Here is a 16,670-nt window from a genome sequence, read left to right as displayed (position 1 = left end):
CAAAATTGTCCTAGTCATCATCAGACAGTCCTCTGCTGGGTCTAGAACTGGCTTGAAAAGGAGGCTGGTAATTGTCAAAGAGAAGGGCTACACATTCAGGAGAGGTGGGAGGGAGTGAATGAGAGACAAGATCTACCCTTCGGACTACGATAAAACTGTTAGATTGGTACAGTTGTTCATCAACTTAGATTCTGAAAAGATTACAGAATGATGCAAGAGACAATTTAAGGCCTGTCCCAAGCAATTAAGTTGAAAGAAATCTTTGCCATTAACCTCACTAGAAATGTAATTGGGCTCTTATTTTGTAGCCCAAGAAACTGCTGACAAATCACTGTATTCTGTGTTAAAATAGAAATGGATAGAGAGGTGTTCACATTGCACTTACCTAGAAGAAATGTTTTATGAAAGGGTGCCATTGCTTTCAAAATCAGGATTTTTTTTATAATTTATGATTCAGTTTATTTGTATAAAGAATGGCCAGTCCATGATTTTACTAAATATATACATTGTGACTTGAAAGAATTTGTATACTCCAAAAACACCTGCAAACCTTTGCTTTGGGCTGGTGTGCAGAGGTTTGGTTTTGCCTTTGTTTTTATTTTTGACTTATACTCTTTATTGGCCTGTATATTACAGCAGCATCAGCCAAGCTGACTAAATCCAATTCTGTATGAAATGTGAAATCTATTCACCCAATAATTATTGATTGTAAATACCTACATTGTGAAATCCATGTAACCTGCTTGATAATTTGCTGATAAGAAATGCATCCTCCCTCACAATTTCTTCTTGTTAGTTCCATCTACTTCCTTCTGACAGAATGATGAAAGGTATTTTTATTATTCTTTGATTTCCACCTCCCTGAGGTAATAATAAGGTAATTATATATGCTTAAAATAGCTTGATTAAAAGAGGAACTAGCCCAAACAATCTCTTACATGAATGATAGTTGGAAACTTTAGATGAAAATAATTATTAGCTTGGGGAACCAATGTGAAAGCTGCTCTCTTCCTAGGAGCTGTGACAGATTCACATCCCACATCTTGGATTCAGACCCCTTAACTTGTAATGCTCTGACTCATACAGCATGTAAATAAACTACTAGGTTTAGTTAAGTTACTTTCCTTGTTGAGTATTGCAGCACTTTTGAACAGAATGTGGGACATATTCTGTGAAAGGTTCTTAAACATTGTACAAATTTTCCACAGAAGCCCTCCACAGCGTGGATTCTGCCCTTCACATATATTTACTTATTAAAAACAAAACAGAACAAAATAAAACAAAAATCTTCCTTAAAAACTGTTCACCATGGTTTGGACTGTGCTTTTAGGTACAGTCTGGGCTGTATAGGCTGTGCTGTAGCACATACCCCAGGAGCTGTTTATCTCTCTGGGTCACAGCTCCTTTCATACTGCTGAGTGCAGGAGCAGTAGCAGTAACCCTGCCTCAAATTATATCTCAGGCTACCTCAGCCATACAGCAGATAGGTTGGCTTAATCCCATCTGAACATCATGTGATTCATAAAATACATGTTTTTTTTTTTTTTCCTATGCATTCGATCCGGCACTAGACAATATGTAAGACAGTCAAATGTAGGTACTAGAAATAATTTATGATCCTGAGCCACTCCATATGTAAAATCAAAATTGAACTGTCTGGGGACAGAAAGTTTACACCTCTTTGAATCAGAGAGGTAAGTAAAGATATACATTTGTGGCGCTTCCAGAACCCTGAGTCCAGAAATCAGTGCAGAGACTTTTCCAGCCAGTAAGTGACATTTTTCTGCCCTTCTGAGACAGATTAATTAATCAGAAGCTTGCTGTCTGTAGTACATCCACTTCTTTTTTTTTCCCCACAGATGATAGGGCATTGTCCAGAACTGACTTAATAACAGCAATAACTTTTAGTCAGACATTTGTTGAAGTCACTAAGGGTTGAAGCTGCTTCGTGATGGTGCAGATGGTGCAGATGATGCAGATGGTGCACAACTGCCCAGTCGAAGGTGCTGGGTACCTGCAAGCTCCTGAGATGCTGAGGGCAACTGCTGCTGCAGCATTTTTTTATTTCCCCATGAAGACATCTGACATTTGTGTCTCTCCATACTCTTCTATCCCTGCTGGGTAGCTGAACAGCACAGTCAATGATCTTCTCTCATGTGCCAGGGCAAGAGATAGCAGTAGTGTGTGAATGATACATGAGGCGAGTGGTCTCTGTGGCCCTCCCTTTTTGTCCAGGGGTTGATGGCGAGCCATCCCTTCTCTCCTTCCCTCCCCCAGTTCCCTGTGCTTGTAAGTCCCTGACCCTCACTCTTTGACACACACTGCTATGAGCAAATGCATCTCTGCAGAGGCTGCAGAATTAGGCATAAGGCAGCATATGACAAATGATGTTCTTGTAGACTGTGCAGGTCTGCAGGTCAAACACACTATTAATAATTCTCTGACTTTTTAAAAGCTGTATTTCCTCCATTTGCTGGCAACATAATTTGAAAGGTTTGTACAAGCCACTTAAGACAGCAGTTGAACAGGCTTTTCAGCACCGTCCAATATTGATTTTGGTCTCTAACTTGGCTTGTTAAAACTGGTTTCAATATACTGTGAAATTGAACTAAAGACATTCCCAATCTCGATAGCTCTGCATTAACACTTAATATCATAAGTAAGCTAGAAATACTTTTCTTAATAACATGGTTTGGAAATTCCAAGAGTAAAAACACCACAGAATCTCCAAGCAGAACCTTTGCTACCTGTATGAAAGGCAGAAAGGCTGGGTAAGGAATGAATGGAGGTGGGACGGTGAACAGGCAGGACACCACGCTGAACTTGTCAAGAAAAAGTAAAATCAACACAGAACAGAGTCAGTACAGCAGATTACTCTGGCCTGGAGAAAAAAAGACTCAAAAAAGTAGTAAATTTAAAGAACTGATTCATACACTCCCATGTAATGAAAATCTAAATGAAAAAGACAGTTGGGAAATTTAGCAAATTTTTAATCAAAATTAAGGACACAAGAGCAAACACACATGAAATGTGAAAACATAAAAAATAATAAGCACAATAAGCATTGATTTTAGCTAATCATGAGCCAGTGACTTGAAAGTTAAGAAAAAAATAATCCCCATTGTGGAAATTAGGTCAAAAAATTAATAACAGGTAGGGAAGTATTGCACAATGGTTGTGCGGGCCACAGGCAAGGACATCGAATGAGATGATAGCATTAGAGTGAAAAAAAAGGTGTTAAGGAAGTGATCTATTAGAAAGAAAGAAGTCAAGGGAAGAACTGGTCCTCTATTCTGTGGGGAGGGAGGGAAGGAGGAATATCACTGGAAAGCAATGCTCAGAAGGCAGAATAGCTTATAGCACTTTTTCCCTCATTTCATTAAAATGGCTAAAATAATTCAGACTATGTATAGACTTTAGAACTTATTAAGAACTTTGGCTAGAATAGAGTAGGAAAAAAAGAGACTACACAGACACATTATGGTTTCAAAGCATGCAAGCCTCATAAAATTCACCCTGTATTGCTCAGCAATTTCACAGCCAGGCACCATTATCTCTGAGGACTCATGGAAGGCGAACGCAGTTCCACAAGACTGGAAAATGGCCGCTCAGGATCTCTACCAGCCTGTAGGGAAGAAAAAAACAAAGGGAAGAGACTATGACATTGATTCAAAGTTCCTTATTCGGGAAGCCACAAGGGCAAAGCAACTACTTGGTATTCTTCTTATAGGAGAAGCAAGAAATTCTGGGAACACTGGGTCAGACTGGATCAAACCAAAGGCCCATCTATCACAGAACTGTAGGCAGCAGCAGGTACTGCTGTATCTAAAACAGGCAAGCATGCCCTGGCATCGTCTCCCAGCTCTTTAGCAATCAGAAGCCTAGAGATTTACAGAGCTAGAGACACTGCACCTGTCTGCTGATAGTCAGTTCTCCACGACCCTTAATAGCCCTTCTCAATTACTGATCAAGATATCGTGAAAGTGCTCTCTTTTTACATGAAATCAGAAAGGTAATACACAGAAATTGAAAGTATTCACATACTTTCTACTACTCTGCTTCTCTGTGAATATACAGTTGTTTCCAACTTGAATATATTGTTATCAAACATAGACTTATTTCATGAAAAGTTAATCCTTCAGAAAAGTAATTTAAAAAAGTCAGTATAGCTACCTGATATTACTCACATTGATGTGCAGTTAGTCTGGCTAGTTTGTCAAAAGTTGCTTTATGTCAGAATTGAACCAAATTTATTTTAAGCTGTAAAGAGACAAAAACCAATCTCCATTAGATGGATACACTGCAGCAGGAGAATAGTGATTAAAGGACTTTATTTACATTTCTAGATGATCAACATCTTTTAGATACTTCTAAGGGGAGGAATTGATTTTTTTGTCCTCTACGAAAGGGACTTAATCAATTTTGCTGCTGGCAATGTTTTATTCAACAACAGCTAAATTTCTCTGCACACAAATCTGTCAAAGCAGAAACTATTATTGGAAAAGAGAAGCTTTTTTGTGCTGATCTAAAGATATGAATTTTATGATTTGAAAAGAAGCCTATCGATTTTTTTCAAACATTATTAAAAAAAAGGCTTACTATAACACAAATACCTTAAAAGTGCAAATCCTTCCTCAAATTCCTACAAGTATTAGCAAAACTTAATTTGGATTGACTTGCTATGAAATGTTTAAGTTATTTTGTACAAGAAATTAAACTGCAATGACATCATTTAAGAAATAAATCAAAAAAAAGTTTCAAACATTTGCAATTTCTTTTGGATTCATTTCTTTCAGGGACCCTGTAATGATTAAGCTCTTCCCATAGTGCTGGACTATTCCTTAGAGGCCTTGGTTTCTGTTCTCAGCTCTCCTAGCGGCTCTCTGGGCAATGGAGGCGAGCCATTTCATCTGTAAAATAGGAGCAGTACATGTTATACAAAATGCTTTGATATCCTAAGTTCAGGCATTATGTAAAAGTGATGTAGCATACCACAACGTATCTCACTTCCCGAGTAGTTGCATACATTCAAATGGAAGCAGTGGTTATTAGCAGAGCAAATACCAGGCTGCAGCTTATATATATTTATACACACACACGCACATATATATTCATATATATATATATATATATCAGATTATAACACACATCAAGTGCAATTCAGAATGCCTCAGAATAAGTTGTGCTTATAAGTATATATAAAGACAGAAAACGCTGCACATAAATGAGCAGAAACCTGCCTGCAAGTCTTTAATACAGAAAGGCTTCAAAAACATCTAAGTTGTGGATTTGCATTGAAAATATATTAAAAACATGCATTATTTGACTAAGTTTCTAGAATGAGTACCACATTTATGTTTATACAAATAAATACTAACCAGGTTAATTTCAAATAAAAGATTCTTGTCTGGTCAGATTTTATGCTAATTTACAACAGAATTTCATTTAAACTGATAACAGAATTGGAGAAGTCTCACTTCCCTGCAGTCTACAGGATCCTTGACCTTGTCGGGGCTTATGCACATGTGAAAAAAGGCTCTGTGAATATAATACATGATGATGAGTTCTTCAAAATGTAAAAAGATACGATCAAAAAGAACCTTGTAAAAAACAGTTAACAATGAATTCAGTGTTCGCTTTTAGTCAGAAAGCCTTCTGGATCTTTAAGCTGATGGATTGTCATATCTATAAATACACCTACTCTCTTAACCTCTTAATAACCACTGGATGCATACCATAGCTATATCTGGCATTGGTGCAATTTGACTGCAGTCAATTCCGTTACCTTGGGGACACATTTATTATTGCTATACAGTAATAGTTGAAACATGAATTGAGAATCAGGGCCCTATTGTACCAGGTACTGTAGAAACTAATCAGACAGGAAGAGAGTCCCTACTCCTACCTGAATCCAAATTAATCACTGGCACTCCTACACATGATTTGATTAACAAGGCCAGCAGGATGAGGTCTTATCCAGCCATATGCAGTATGAAATCTGACATTGCAAGGCAGAATCTGTATCACATACATTACTATCATCACATTTGCATGGGAGTAGGGGGTTGTCAAAGGTGGTTAGGATGCTTTACTGAGACATATGGGCCATTTGGGGGAGAAAAAAAACAAAACAAAACAAAAAAAGAAGGAACCTGCAGATCCTCAGAACTCCTGCTCAGCTGGAAACCTCCAGACTGCTGCTGCCTGAAGCACACAAGGCCGGGCATGGTGACATGGCTTTTGGACATAAGTTTAAGGAGGTTTCAGCCTTGGTGATCCTCTCTTGACACCCCCAGGGTCCAGTTCAGCAACATGTACCCAATGGCAGGTACACACACTAGGAGCTCTCCTTGGCTGCCCTGGGGCCGGCATTGCACTCACTTCCCGAGCTGGGGAGTGGCAGCACCCAACACAATGTTGGAAAAGTAGGATTCTCCTTCCAGGGCTTTTCCAGACATTTCTGGTCAGCTGAGAAGGCTCTGTGAAGCAAATACCATTCCTGGCTGCCTCTCTCCTGTGGCCCCTCCGTGGACAAACCAGGCGAGTAGTAAGGACAAGGTAGCCGCAGTGCTGACGGCCATCATGATGCCCACTGCCACCTCTCCACCACAGGACCTTCCCTCATGCCTGCCCACTGGTCTGTCCATCCCCTCACTCCCTTTTTTTTTTTTGTTTTCTTTTGGTAATATCTTGGATTAGGTGGAGTTATTCCTCACCATTTGATTGAGAAGGAGCCACAAATATGGGGCAGTAACAATCAATGGGGATGTGGGGGGAAATAACTGGGTGAGATAAGGGGCAACTTCCAAGTCCACGTCCAGCTGCAGCCACAGTCTCAGCTCTGACATCAGCCCTGTTTGGTGAAGACGAGGACACAACTCCCTTCAGCAACAAGACACTATGTCCTCTGTGAAGAGGAGAAGCTGATATGTAACCAGACTGGTATCGATACCTGAACCAGACAGGCATATGTGAAGGGAAGAGAAAACCCCTGCAATAAGCAACTCAGCAAAGACAGCCATGATGCTAAGAGCTCAGCTTTATAGATTTTTTATTTTTCACCTGTACAGAACGCTGTTACTATTGTAATAAGGCATCAAATGCACTAGTGAAAAGCTCACGATAAACCGTTACATTTTGCTTTTTAATAGGTCCAAAAAGGAGATTTACATGATTAAATCAGTTTAACTCTCCCAGCTGGTAAACGTTATGTTCATTACGGACAGATTTTTAAAAGAATTACAAAGATTAGAAAACTGTAAACATATTAAAAACAGCAACAGCCCAGCTTAGCTTCCTAGGAGGGGGGTTTAAATGCTTCTGCTGCAGGTTTGGCTTGGGAGGACGGCAGCGAGAAGGTCAGGCTGGCTGTGTGGGGACGCAGGCCGGACACCAGCGCCGCCATGACGTGCACTGCAGTGGGTTGGGGTGACACTCCACACTGGGCCGCAGGCAGCTTCCAAACGGGCAGCCTTGGTCACAAATTTCCCGACAAGGAAAATACACGGCAGACACCACAGTCAGCGGGAGCCACTGTAACAGCCGGGGCTAAGCGTCAGCCCTAATTCCTGCTCATGGGGATGGCCGCTTACCGCAGGCCAGGCCAGGCATCCATGCCATGAGGCTGGTCAAGTTGAGGGAAGGACAGGATAGAAAGGGAGACCCTGGGGTCCACGGCTAGGCACCCAGGGGACACGTCATGAGGTAGAAAAGGGGAAAGTGTCACGTTTTGGTACTCAGGACAATCAGTAAGAAGTGGTTCCTCCTCTCCACATGGCTCCTGGTTAGTGCAGGAGGCACCCAAATCATAGAATCATAGAATTCTTAAGGTTGGAAGGGACCCCTAGAGGTCATCTAGTCCAACCCCCCTGCAAACGCAGGGTCACCTACCCACTGCCTCGCCCCAGAGCAGAGCTCTCCCTTGACCCATGTGGCAAGGTTAGCACAGGCCATGAGAAAACAGTTCTCCTCACACTTGCACCCTTAAAGCAATTAAATGTTGAACAGAGGAAATCCGATCGCTCAGGTGTATGAGAGGGCAATCAATCTCCCTTGGCCTCGGCCCTTGGTACTGCCTTCAGTGACTACAGCGATGCAATCACCGTCCCTCAGGCAGTGGACTAATACATTCGTTTTCCACAATCAACCATTAGACAACTGTTTTGGTTTCTATCACATGCATCATTAAAACCTGAGAGTTCAGTGGTTTTATATCACATCACCAACCCAGACAGTCTTGTAACTTGCAATGTACTTTGTTTGGTGATCAGAGACATATCCTGAGAGATTTTATTTGCTCAGCCTCTGCCTTCTTTCCTCTGAAAGCCTTCCTTCACCTCTTCGGTAGCACGCGTTAGCGCCAAAATAAAGAAACTCTGTTAGTGCTCTCACTTCAAAATTTGTATTCCTCACACTTTTGCACTGCATACTTAGACTAATGTGTTGACTTAGGTTTCCTTGAAATGTTCAGGGAACATTTGAGGGTTCATTTAAATGTTTCAGGCCCATGATCGGTGACAGGCATTTTACAGAGCATCAGAAAACTTCTCACTTAATAATCATACACTGCCAGTCTGGGGAGCGGTCTCTTTTCTAGTGCTAATAATCAGCATTAAGGCATGCCATGGCTCTTACAAGAAATCTGTGATCTTTACAGCTTTAGCTGTCATTCTGCCGCAATTATGGAATGTACTCCAATTTTCTGCATATGTATCATTAAAAAACAAAAATAACAGCTCTGAATCACCAGCCTCCTTTCCAACACTCCTGCTGCATGGAGGAAAGAGACGGTGCATGGTGGTCCCCATTGGGGCCCAGCCTGGAAGTGCTCTCGTCACCGACAGAGTCCTCCCTCTGCACCATTCACTCAGCTGCCCGGGTCTGGCGGCAGCAGGAGGAGGGCTCCTCATCCCATGGAAGCTCCTTCCACAGTCATCTTGGAAATTTAATACTGCGTTGCTGTGCGCTTGCACAGGCTCTCCAAGGGTGAGGTTGAACACTGGCCTTGGGGAGCTCCAGTGGCCAAGTGTGCTCGAGACCATGACACAAGCCCCCTTCCTGTCTCATCAGCAGTGGCATCCCAAGCCCTAACCCAAGTCCTCTCCTTGGGTATCTCAGGGCATTGTAGATGGAAACAAGCCTCAGTTTTGAAACATTTGCTCTTACTGATGTTTCAGATCTGGCTCGTGATGGACAGAACTGTGGCAGGGAACTGCGTGTTTCTATTAAGCCAAGGGACAGAGCTCTTCCCTGACATTTGGCTCTGCCAGAGGATAAGACATACACACACATATATATACAAATATATATGCATAAGCCACCACTATACAGTAAGACATGACATTGCTGTGTACAACAATCCTTGCTGTTTCACCCAGCACCACAAAATCCCAGCTTTAACATTCCACAGAAACTGGCCAAAACTAAAGGAAATGCCACCAGCAGCTGAGGTTTTTGGCTCCAGTGCCACATCACTAGGATCAACAGTAACACGTACCCTTGCCTATGCAGTACCGAGCCCCACATCAGCCCCTCTGCCTGACAGTTACCCTGACTATTTATTTTACTTTATTTTTTTTAAGGAAAGCACCCTAAAACTCTGTTTTGACCTTTCCTTTTGGGCTGTGAGAAGGCTGACAGCCTGGGGAGACAGCACTGAAGTTTCCAAGGAACAAGTAGGATACAAATAGCCCTGGTATAAGCAAAGCCTTGCAGCTGAGTTTGAATTTGTTTCAGCATCTGCACTGAAGGAGAAGGGTTCAGTGCCTGCAGCCCGTTGCTCTTTCAGTCCTTGTGTCTTTAGAGAGTCTAGACAGGAGACCACTTAATTCAAGTTATGGCAGTTTTTATACCAAGACATCCGTCCACTAGGAACTAAACTTCTTTTATATGGGCACTATAGCTATCAGAAGTTAACGATTATCAGTCATTGCTAATCTGCACTGAAATGGAACCACTGACCTCACGATGAAAGAGCCTTTTGTCTCCTACCAAGACCATAAGCCATATGGTCCCCCGCCCTTTGACCCTTACTTTATATTTTAAATAATCATCGCTAATTGTATCACTTTTCAGAATCCAGAAGACCTGTGCTAAGTGATAACCAAGTCGTGTTCGTTTGTTTTTTTTAGCTCTCACTCACCATGGAGAAGGGGTCAGCTTAAAAATAAATTAAATTAATTAAATATCTTAATTAAATGTCAGTCTTGCTATTTAATTATTGGTCCTCCTTCTTTACATGAGACCAAGCAAGCTGTTAATAAACCTTCTGTAGGCTGCAGCAATTAACAGCTTCCAAAGTGGCAAAGATGTTTCTGTTTTACATGGGAGTAATAAGAAAATTATACAAGCAAAAGACTGAAGGAATATTTTATATTCTGATAAAGGAGCATCTGATGAACCTACTTATCACCAATCTCTTTTTATTCAGTGGTTTTCATCATTTTATATTGACTGCATTTTCTCTGGCACGTTTTCCCTTTACAACAAGTGCTCATGTACTGCAAACATTCAGTTATAGAGCTTACGAAAAAAATCATTCAGGTCGGACAAATTAACTGCATCACCAGCTATCTTAAGCTGCATCTGTTTTCTTTAATTAAATATATTTTCCTGTGGAAATGCTGCCTTAAAAGTCATGACCACACTAATTATCTATGGCAAGCACATCTTCCTCAACTAACGATAGCTCTAACATATTGTCATTTGCGCCAGACTTCATCCTGAAGTTGAAGGACCCGTACAGCTTTGCAGACTCCTTGGAGGAGGCGAACCTGCTCCTCCGGTACAGCTCCCCTTTCCACATGGACATCATGAGAAGGCTGGAGAGCACCACTCCCCCCAGGGTCAAGAGACACAAGCCGGCGATAACGCATCGATCCAAGTGAGCGCCAATCCTGGCGCTCTCGTTCTCCAGTCTCTCCATCTCCCTGGCGGCCACTGTGTTGGGATCTACAGTCACGTCCCTGGGCACCACGTAGGAAATAATCACCAGCAAAATGCCGCTGACCAGGAACAAAATGGCACTGATGAACCCATAGTCTACGGATTTCCCCGAAGTCGCTTCGGAGGCGGCATCATCTTCCTCGGAGACGAGGGACGGGGAATGGTGACCCCAGGCCGGCGGGAGCGTCCCGCGAGGGTCCTGCTGCGCGGGGGCACCCTGGCAGCCGCTGTCCGGAGGAGAGGGGGGACTCCTTGCGTGCTCCAGGTTCACATTTTCATCCACGTAGGTAAACGACGTCTCAAGCTCCCGGGCGCAGCAGCAGCCCTTCCTCTTGCCCGCTCCCTCCCCTCCGCTCAAGCACTCGGGGACAGCGGGGTCCTGCGGGGAAGAGGCGCCGGGAGGGCCCGGCAGCGGTGCCGGCAGCGTGGGCTCGGCCCAGGACGTGTCCTGCCTCTCGCAGCCCCGCGCTGCCCCAGCTGCTCGCGCGCACACGTCGTGGTCGTGCCCGTCTTGGCGCTGCTGCCCCTGCGGCTCGCGGGGAGGGACGCACGGCGGCCAGGCGCCGCCAGGGCCCGGCACGGCCTGCCCGCTCTCCTTGGCGAGGTAGAGCAGCTCCATGCACGCCATGGCGCGTGGCCGGCGAGCCCCGCCGCGCTACGGCGTCCCGCTGCCGAGCGGCATCGCGGGGCAGCCGCCCGCCGCCTCCCAGAAACCGGCTACTCCTCCAGCCACGCTCTGCTGCAGACGTGGCTTGTGTCAGCGGTTAAATGATTAAACAAATCCCCTCTGACATTCATTGCTTCTCGGTCTGCAAATGAAATAGCAGAGGGAAAGAGGGGAAAAAACTGCAGCCAACAACAACAAAAACCAAGCCCGACAACCTCATGATGCTACATTAATACACTGAAGGGGAGATAACATGAATTTAATACATGAGTCTTCCTCTCAGCTGTTCCAGGGGGGCCGGCAAACACGATTGTTTTAACCACGCACTTAACGCCGCAATCCTCTTGCAGATCACAAATCTCTTAGGGAGCCTAATCAACCTTTGACACTGCGATCCCATTAAGGCAGGAAGACATCTGCAGCACACGGGACAGCCGGGATCGCCCCGCGAAACGTTACAGCATGCAGCGAGTGGCTCTCCTAGCAGCAAGCAACTTTTTTTATCCACCCCCCCCCCAAAAAAAAATTAGGAATTTTAAACTCAGACGCATAAACTAATTAGAAAGCCACACGCAAATCCCGTGCAGCTCAGTAATCCAGGATCTGTATCCCCCGGTGGAAATCTGATAATCCCACGGGAAAAGCGGTGCTCGCCTGTAGCAGATCTCCAGTTTGATTAAGCGCTTTTGCAATGAAATTGCGCCCGCGGGCGCGGTGCCTCACAGGCGGGCACTAGGGCATTACATTACTCCCCATCTGCAACTAAGGCACCGCCGCAGCCGCTCTCCCCCCTCTCCGAGCCCCGCAAAGCCCCGCGGCGCGAGGGCTGCTCCGCACCGCGGGGTCGCGGAGCGGCGGCGGCGGCGCCCGCGGAGCCGCGGGGGCAGCGCCGGGGCCGCGCGCGCGCACCCGAGCGCGCCCCTCCGCGCGGGCACCCCCGGCGCCGCGCGCCCCGCGCCCTTTACCTGCGCCCCAGGGCAGCGCCGCGCCGAGCGGAGCCGAGCGGAGCCGAGCGGAGCCGAGCGGTGCCGAGCGGCGCCGAGCGGAGCCGAGCGGAGGGCGGGCAGCGCCGGCGCCCGAGGCACGCTGGGAGTTGTAGTGCGGCCGCCTCGGGAGGTGGCCTCGGCTGCTGCAAACGCTGTTGACCGAGATGCCCCATAAACGGAATGGCCCCTTTGTACCAACCTTCACTGACGTGTCCGGCCAGAGCTTTCTCTAAAATGATTGGTTAGGATTTAGTTGAAATGATGAGTTAGGATTTAGAAATAAAATGCTCAGGGAAAAAAAAAAATCCACCCCCTGCAGGTGGATATTGTGTTACTGAGGAGAGGCAAACAGCAAGGAGGAAGGAGTGCTCTAAAATGCTATGCTAGACCCCAAAAAGTCAATTTTTTTTGAAGGCTGCTACTGCTTCGATCTGAGGACCCGTTGCAGAAGATTCAGGTCTCTGTGGTGGTAACTGCCATGAGTGTGAAAATTGCTGGTCAGGACACAGCGGTATCAGGGGCTCCCATGGAAGGACCTTCCCCTACTCGCCATCCTGCAGATTGCTCAGTGCTATGGGTTCCCTTGGACCAGTTTGGAAGCAGCTCCAGGCAGCGTTTCCATTAGCAGAGCACAATTTCAGTGCCTTGAGTGTTGTATTATTCATTCTTTGAAAAGGAATAATAAGAAGAAAATTATAGAAAGGGGAAACAGCATGAACTGTTCTTGGAGCTTTTGGTAACATGCCCTCTTTGAAATGGAATATAAATATAAAGAAGCAAATAAAATCTAATCAAGGAAACAAAAACCCCTATTAGTTAATTGTTCAAAGATTTAAAGCAAGAGCAAACACAGAACCAAACTCTTTATAAGGCAATTGTACATTTCCATTTGGAAAGCAGCAGGATTGGAATATACAGATATTCCAACCCCGCAAAGAATGGAGCAAGCAGAGAGCGAGTCTTGACTCTCTCAGGCCAGAAATTGCCCTTTCTTGTATGTCTTCCCAGGTGATGCTGTCCTTGTTTCCCACTTACAGTGCACAGACAGATTCACACTTTATAGTATGAAGGCATGATCTAGTCACACCTCTAACACTGATATTTCTTTTTCTTACTCTGGATGCAAATAGTTAACAGCATTTCTGTTCAGAGAATGTAAGTGACTGTTGCCAAAGCTCTGAGGTGTGGAGGTGGTAAGATGAATGCATAGCAACACATACTCTGCAAACACAAATACAGCTGGTGAAATTATTAATCCAGCAGGGGCAGGAAGTAAGAACATTTGTCGCGATAAAATGGTTGCACAGAGCTGAAAACCGGAGTGATGGACACACTACAGGGCAGGAATAAAAGGCTGAGCTAGACTGTCAAGGCCCATGAGTCTTGTCCTCTCTGTTGCGCATCTCTCCTACCGCATCCCACAACACTCGCAGCTGGAGCTGGAGTATGGTAGCAACACAGTGATAGTATGGGATGTGACAGTAGGCTGACTAAGGTGTCCCTGTTTGCATATAAACCTAAACTGTTCTCTAGACTTGCTCAGAAACTTTCCGCTGTTTGACCCAATTGTAAATGAGTATCTGAACTAGATGTGTAAGAACAAGAGATGAAGCTGAAGATGCCCAGCACCTCTGAAAATCAGATGTGCTCTGGCCAGTCAGGCTATAGGATATTAGAGAATATGAAGAGACTATTGTGCACACTTTCCATTTGCACTTCATATTACTGCGCACGTAGCAATACATAGCACATGATATTACTAGATAAATTGGATAGGGAGCCAGTAACAAGGGATTGAAGGAAATTTTAAAAATCTAGGAAAAAAAAAAAAAAAAAGACCTGTGTACAGTTCTCTGAAAAATAACGATGACAGAAGAAGTGAATGAAGAGACAAAGCAAAACTGTTATATAAAGTGAAAAGAAAAAAAAAAGTGATATAACCGTTTGCTTAGAGAATGTTTGGACATCTCTCTATGAAAAGAAATATCTAGCATTCCTGTGTGTTTAAAACACATTACTGTCACATATCTATTGATTTATAAAGTAAAAGTAGATAGAAAAGCAATTTATTTCTACTCTGGTTGCCTCACTAATGCACATCCATTGTGCATTAATAAAAGACACGATAAGTAAATAAATTTACAGAGAGATGAAGAGTAAGAAGATATTTGACAAGTCATACCAGAATTGTCAAGCGAAGATTAAATCCCTGCAAAATGCCTCTGCTTCCCAAGGCTGAGTATGTGAAATTACCAGCCACGGTCACACGTGGGGTGTGAGGGACACGCTTGCATGCAGGTGGTTCCATGGATGGGGGACCGGCAGCCTTGCACGTAGGCGCATGCCACTCGCAGTGCCAGATGCCATGAACGTTAATGGTTCCTGCCATTGCCTTCTCCAGACGCCCCCCTCGCTGGCTGTTCTTGCCACTTTCCTGCACAGTTACATGGAAAAACAGTGATTCACCTCCAATAATCACAAATAAAATCTGGGGCTTTTGAGGAAACAGATGTCCAGGGCAAGCTGCAAAACACAGAATATGGAATGGAGGAAAGGAAAGGTAAAATAGGATGATAGACCAGCCTGCAGGGAAAGCAACCTGCAAAACACTGACCGCTTAGCAGAGAAATAAAGAAAGCACCAAGGAACTTTTAGCAAGGGATTTAAAGGACAGACAATAATGCAGAAGAAAAGAGAGTGCAACATAACTAGAGGAAATAATAGCTTGTCTCCTAAACTGGTGATTTTTCTTTATGTTAGATCTGGAAACAGAAATTACTTATGCCTCTTGTAGTACACATAAAAGTATGGGTGAAAGAAGAAAGTGAAGGCTGCAGTTTCTGACAAGCCAAGGACATGCAGCCTTCAGTAAAATATATATTGCTGGTGACAGAATGAGGTTTTATAGAAATTATCAAGAATAGTAGACAGAGGTTCTATATTGCCAGCAAAGCGTTGAACAGTACTTTTCTCAACAACCAAGTTGTTCTCATTAGGGAGGTAGTGCTGGTAGTTTATTGAATGAGTCTGTATTAAAAGGACAAGGTATATTAGAATAATAAAATGCTTTTTCCTGGTAGTGCTTTTTGTCCACACGTTTCAAAGCACATTAAAAACCTGAGACTATTATTTCCATCTCGAAGGTGAAAACACTGAAACATGGGGAGTTTCTGTGATTTGTTACAAGCCAGACAACGTTAGCACCAAAATGAAGGCTAAAAAATAGAGACCAGAGCCCAGCTCTTCCTTTGACCCTCTGTAGCTAACTGAAAAGGGCAAGGCATGACTTACGAGGGAACTAAAATCTACACAGACAACGGAGAGAGGACTACAGGCTTGAGAAATGGAGCCACAGGACTGAATTAGCCTCATAAATCACAGCATCAGAGCAAGACATGCCAGAAAGGCACCTCTGCGAACTGATGGCTGATGGTCATCTCTGTATCTTCAAGAGCTCTTGATGCCTCTTCAGGCCCCAGAGCAGACTGGGTTAAAGAGGACACAAAGCAGAGCTGAACTTCTCTTTCTCTTCCTCTCTCCCTTAGACTATTACATTGAATATCACGCTGAACTGCTGTGCAGAGCAAAGCCTTGCCCATGTCTCTAGTCCTTGCCCCATGTAAATCACCAGGATGTTTGTAATCGACTTAAAAATAGACCCGGAATTCTAATTGCCTTCCACTGCCTTGTCCCTGTCCCATGGTAGCAATGACTTTCTGTGAGAGAAGGCTTCCTTCCAGGAACGAGAAAAAGTTGTTTGGTGGGGTAGGACAGCCTGGAAGGAGAACAAGGGGAAATGTAAGACTAATTGCAATAATACAGGCTCTGATGGTAACATTTGGTAGATACATACAAAAGGCAGCATCTCCTTTTCAAATATGGAAAGCTAGAAAATACATTGCAAGGAGAAATCCTTCCTGGCACCTCATGAACAAGCTACACCACCTGTCTGGGGCTTTTCCCCTCTGAAGTCCCACACTCCTGTTTCTCTGGTATCCGCGTGGGTGTGATCAGAGGGAAAGCAGAGGGCAGTTTCTCGTCTTTTTGAACAGGCAAACCTTTAAAGTCCAGCA

The 16,670-nt window shown here is 44.3% G+C and overlaps 1 protein-coding gene across 1 annotated transcript; it reads right to left on the bottom strand.

Moving 5' to 3' along the window:
• Nucleotides 1-9,770: 9,770 nt before the first annotated feature.
• TMEM74 (transmembrane protein 74) lies at nucleotides 9,771-11,572 on the bottom strand. Its single transcript, XM_010225890.2, has one exon. It carries the CDS (start codon nucleotides 11,570-11,572, stop codon nucleotides 10,646-10,648), a length of 927 nt encoding a protein of 308 aa, XP_010224192.2. The 3' UTR covers nucleotides 9,771-10,645.
• Between the last annotated feature and the right edge of the window lie 5,098 nt (nucleotides 11,573-16,670).

The sequence above is a fragment of the Tinamus guttatus genome, unplaced genomic scaffold (assembly GCF_059628265.1).
Source record: "Tinamus guttatus ecotype Peru unplaced genomic scaffold, ASM5962826v1 Tinamus_guttatus_pri_ptg000012l, whole genome shotgun sequence".
NCBI classification, from domain to species: domain Eukaryota; kingdom Metazoa; phylum Chordata; class Aves; order Tinamiformes; family Tinamidae; genus Tinamus; species Tinamus guttatus.
The sequence above is the reverse complement of the archived record's forward strand: the minus strand, read 5'-3'. Positions and strand labels throughout refer to the sequence as shown.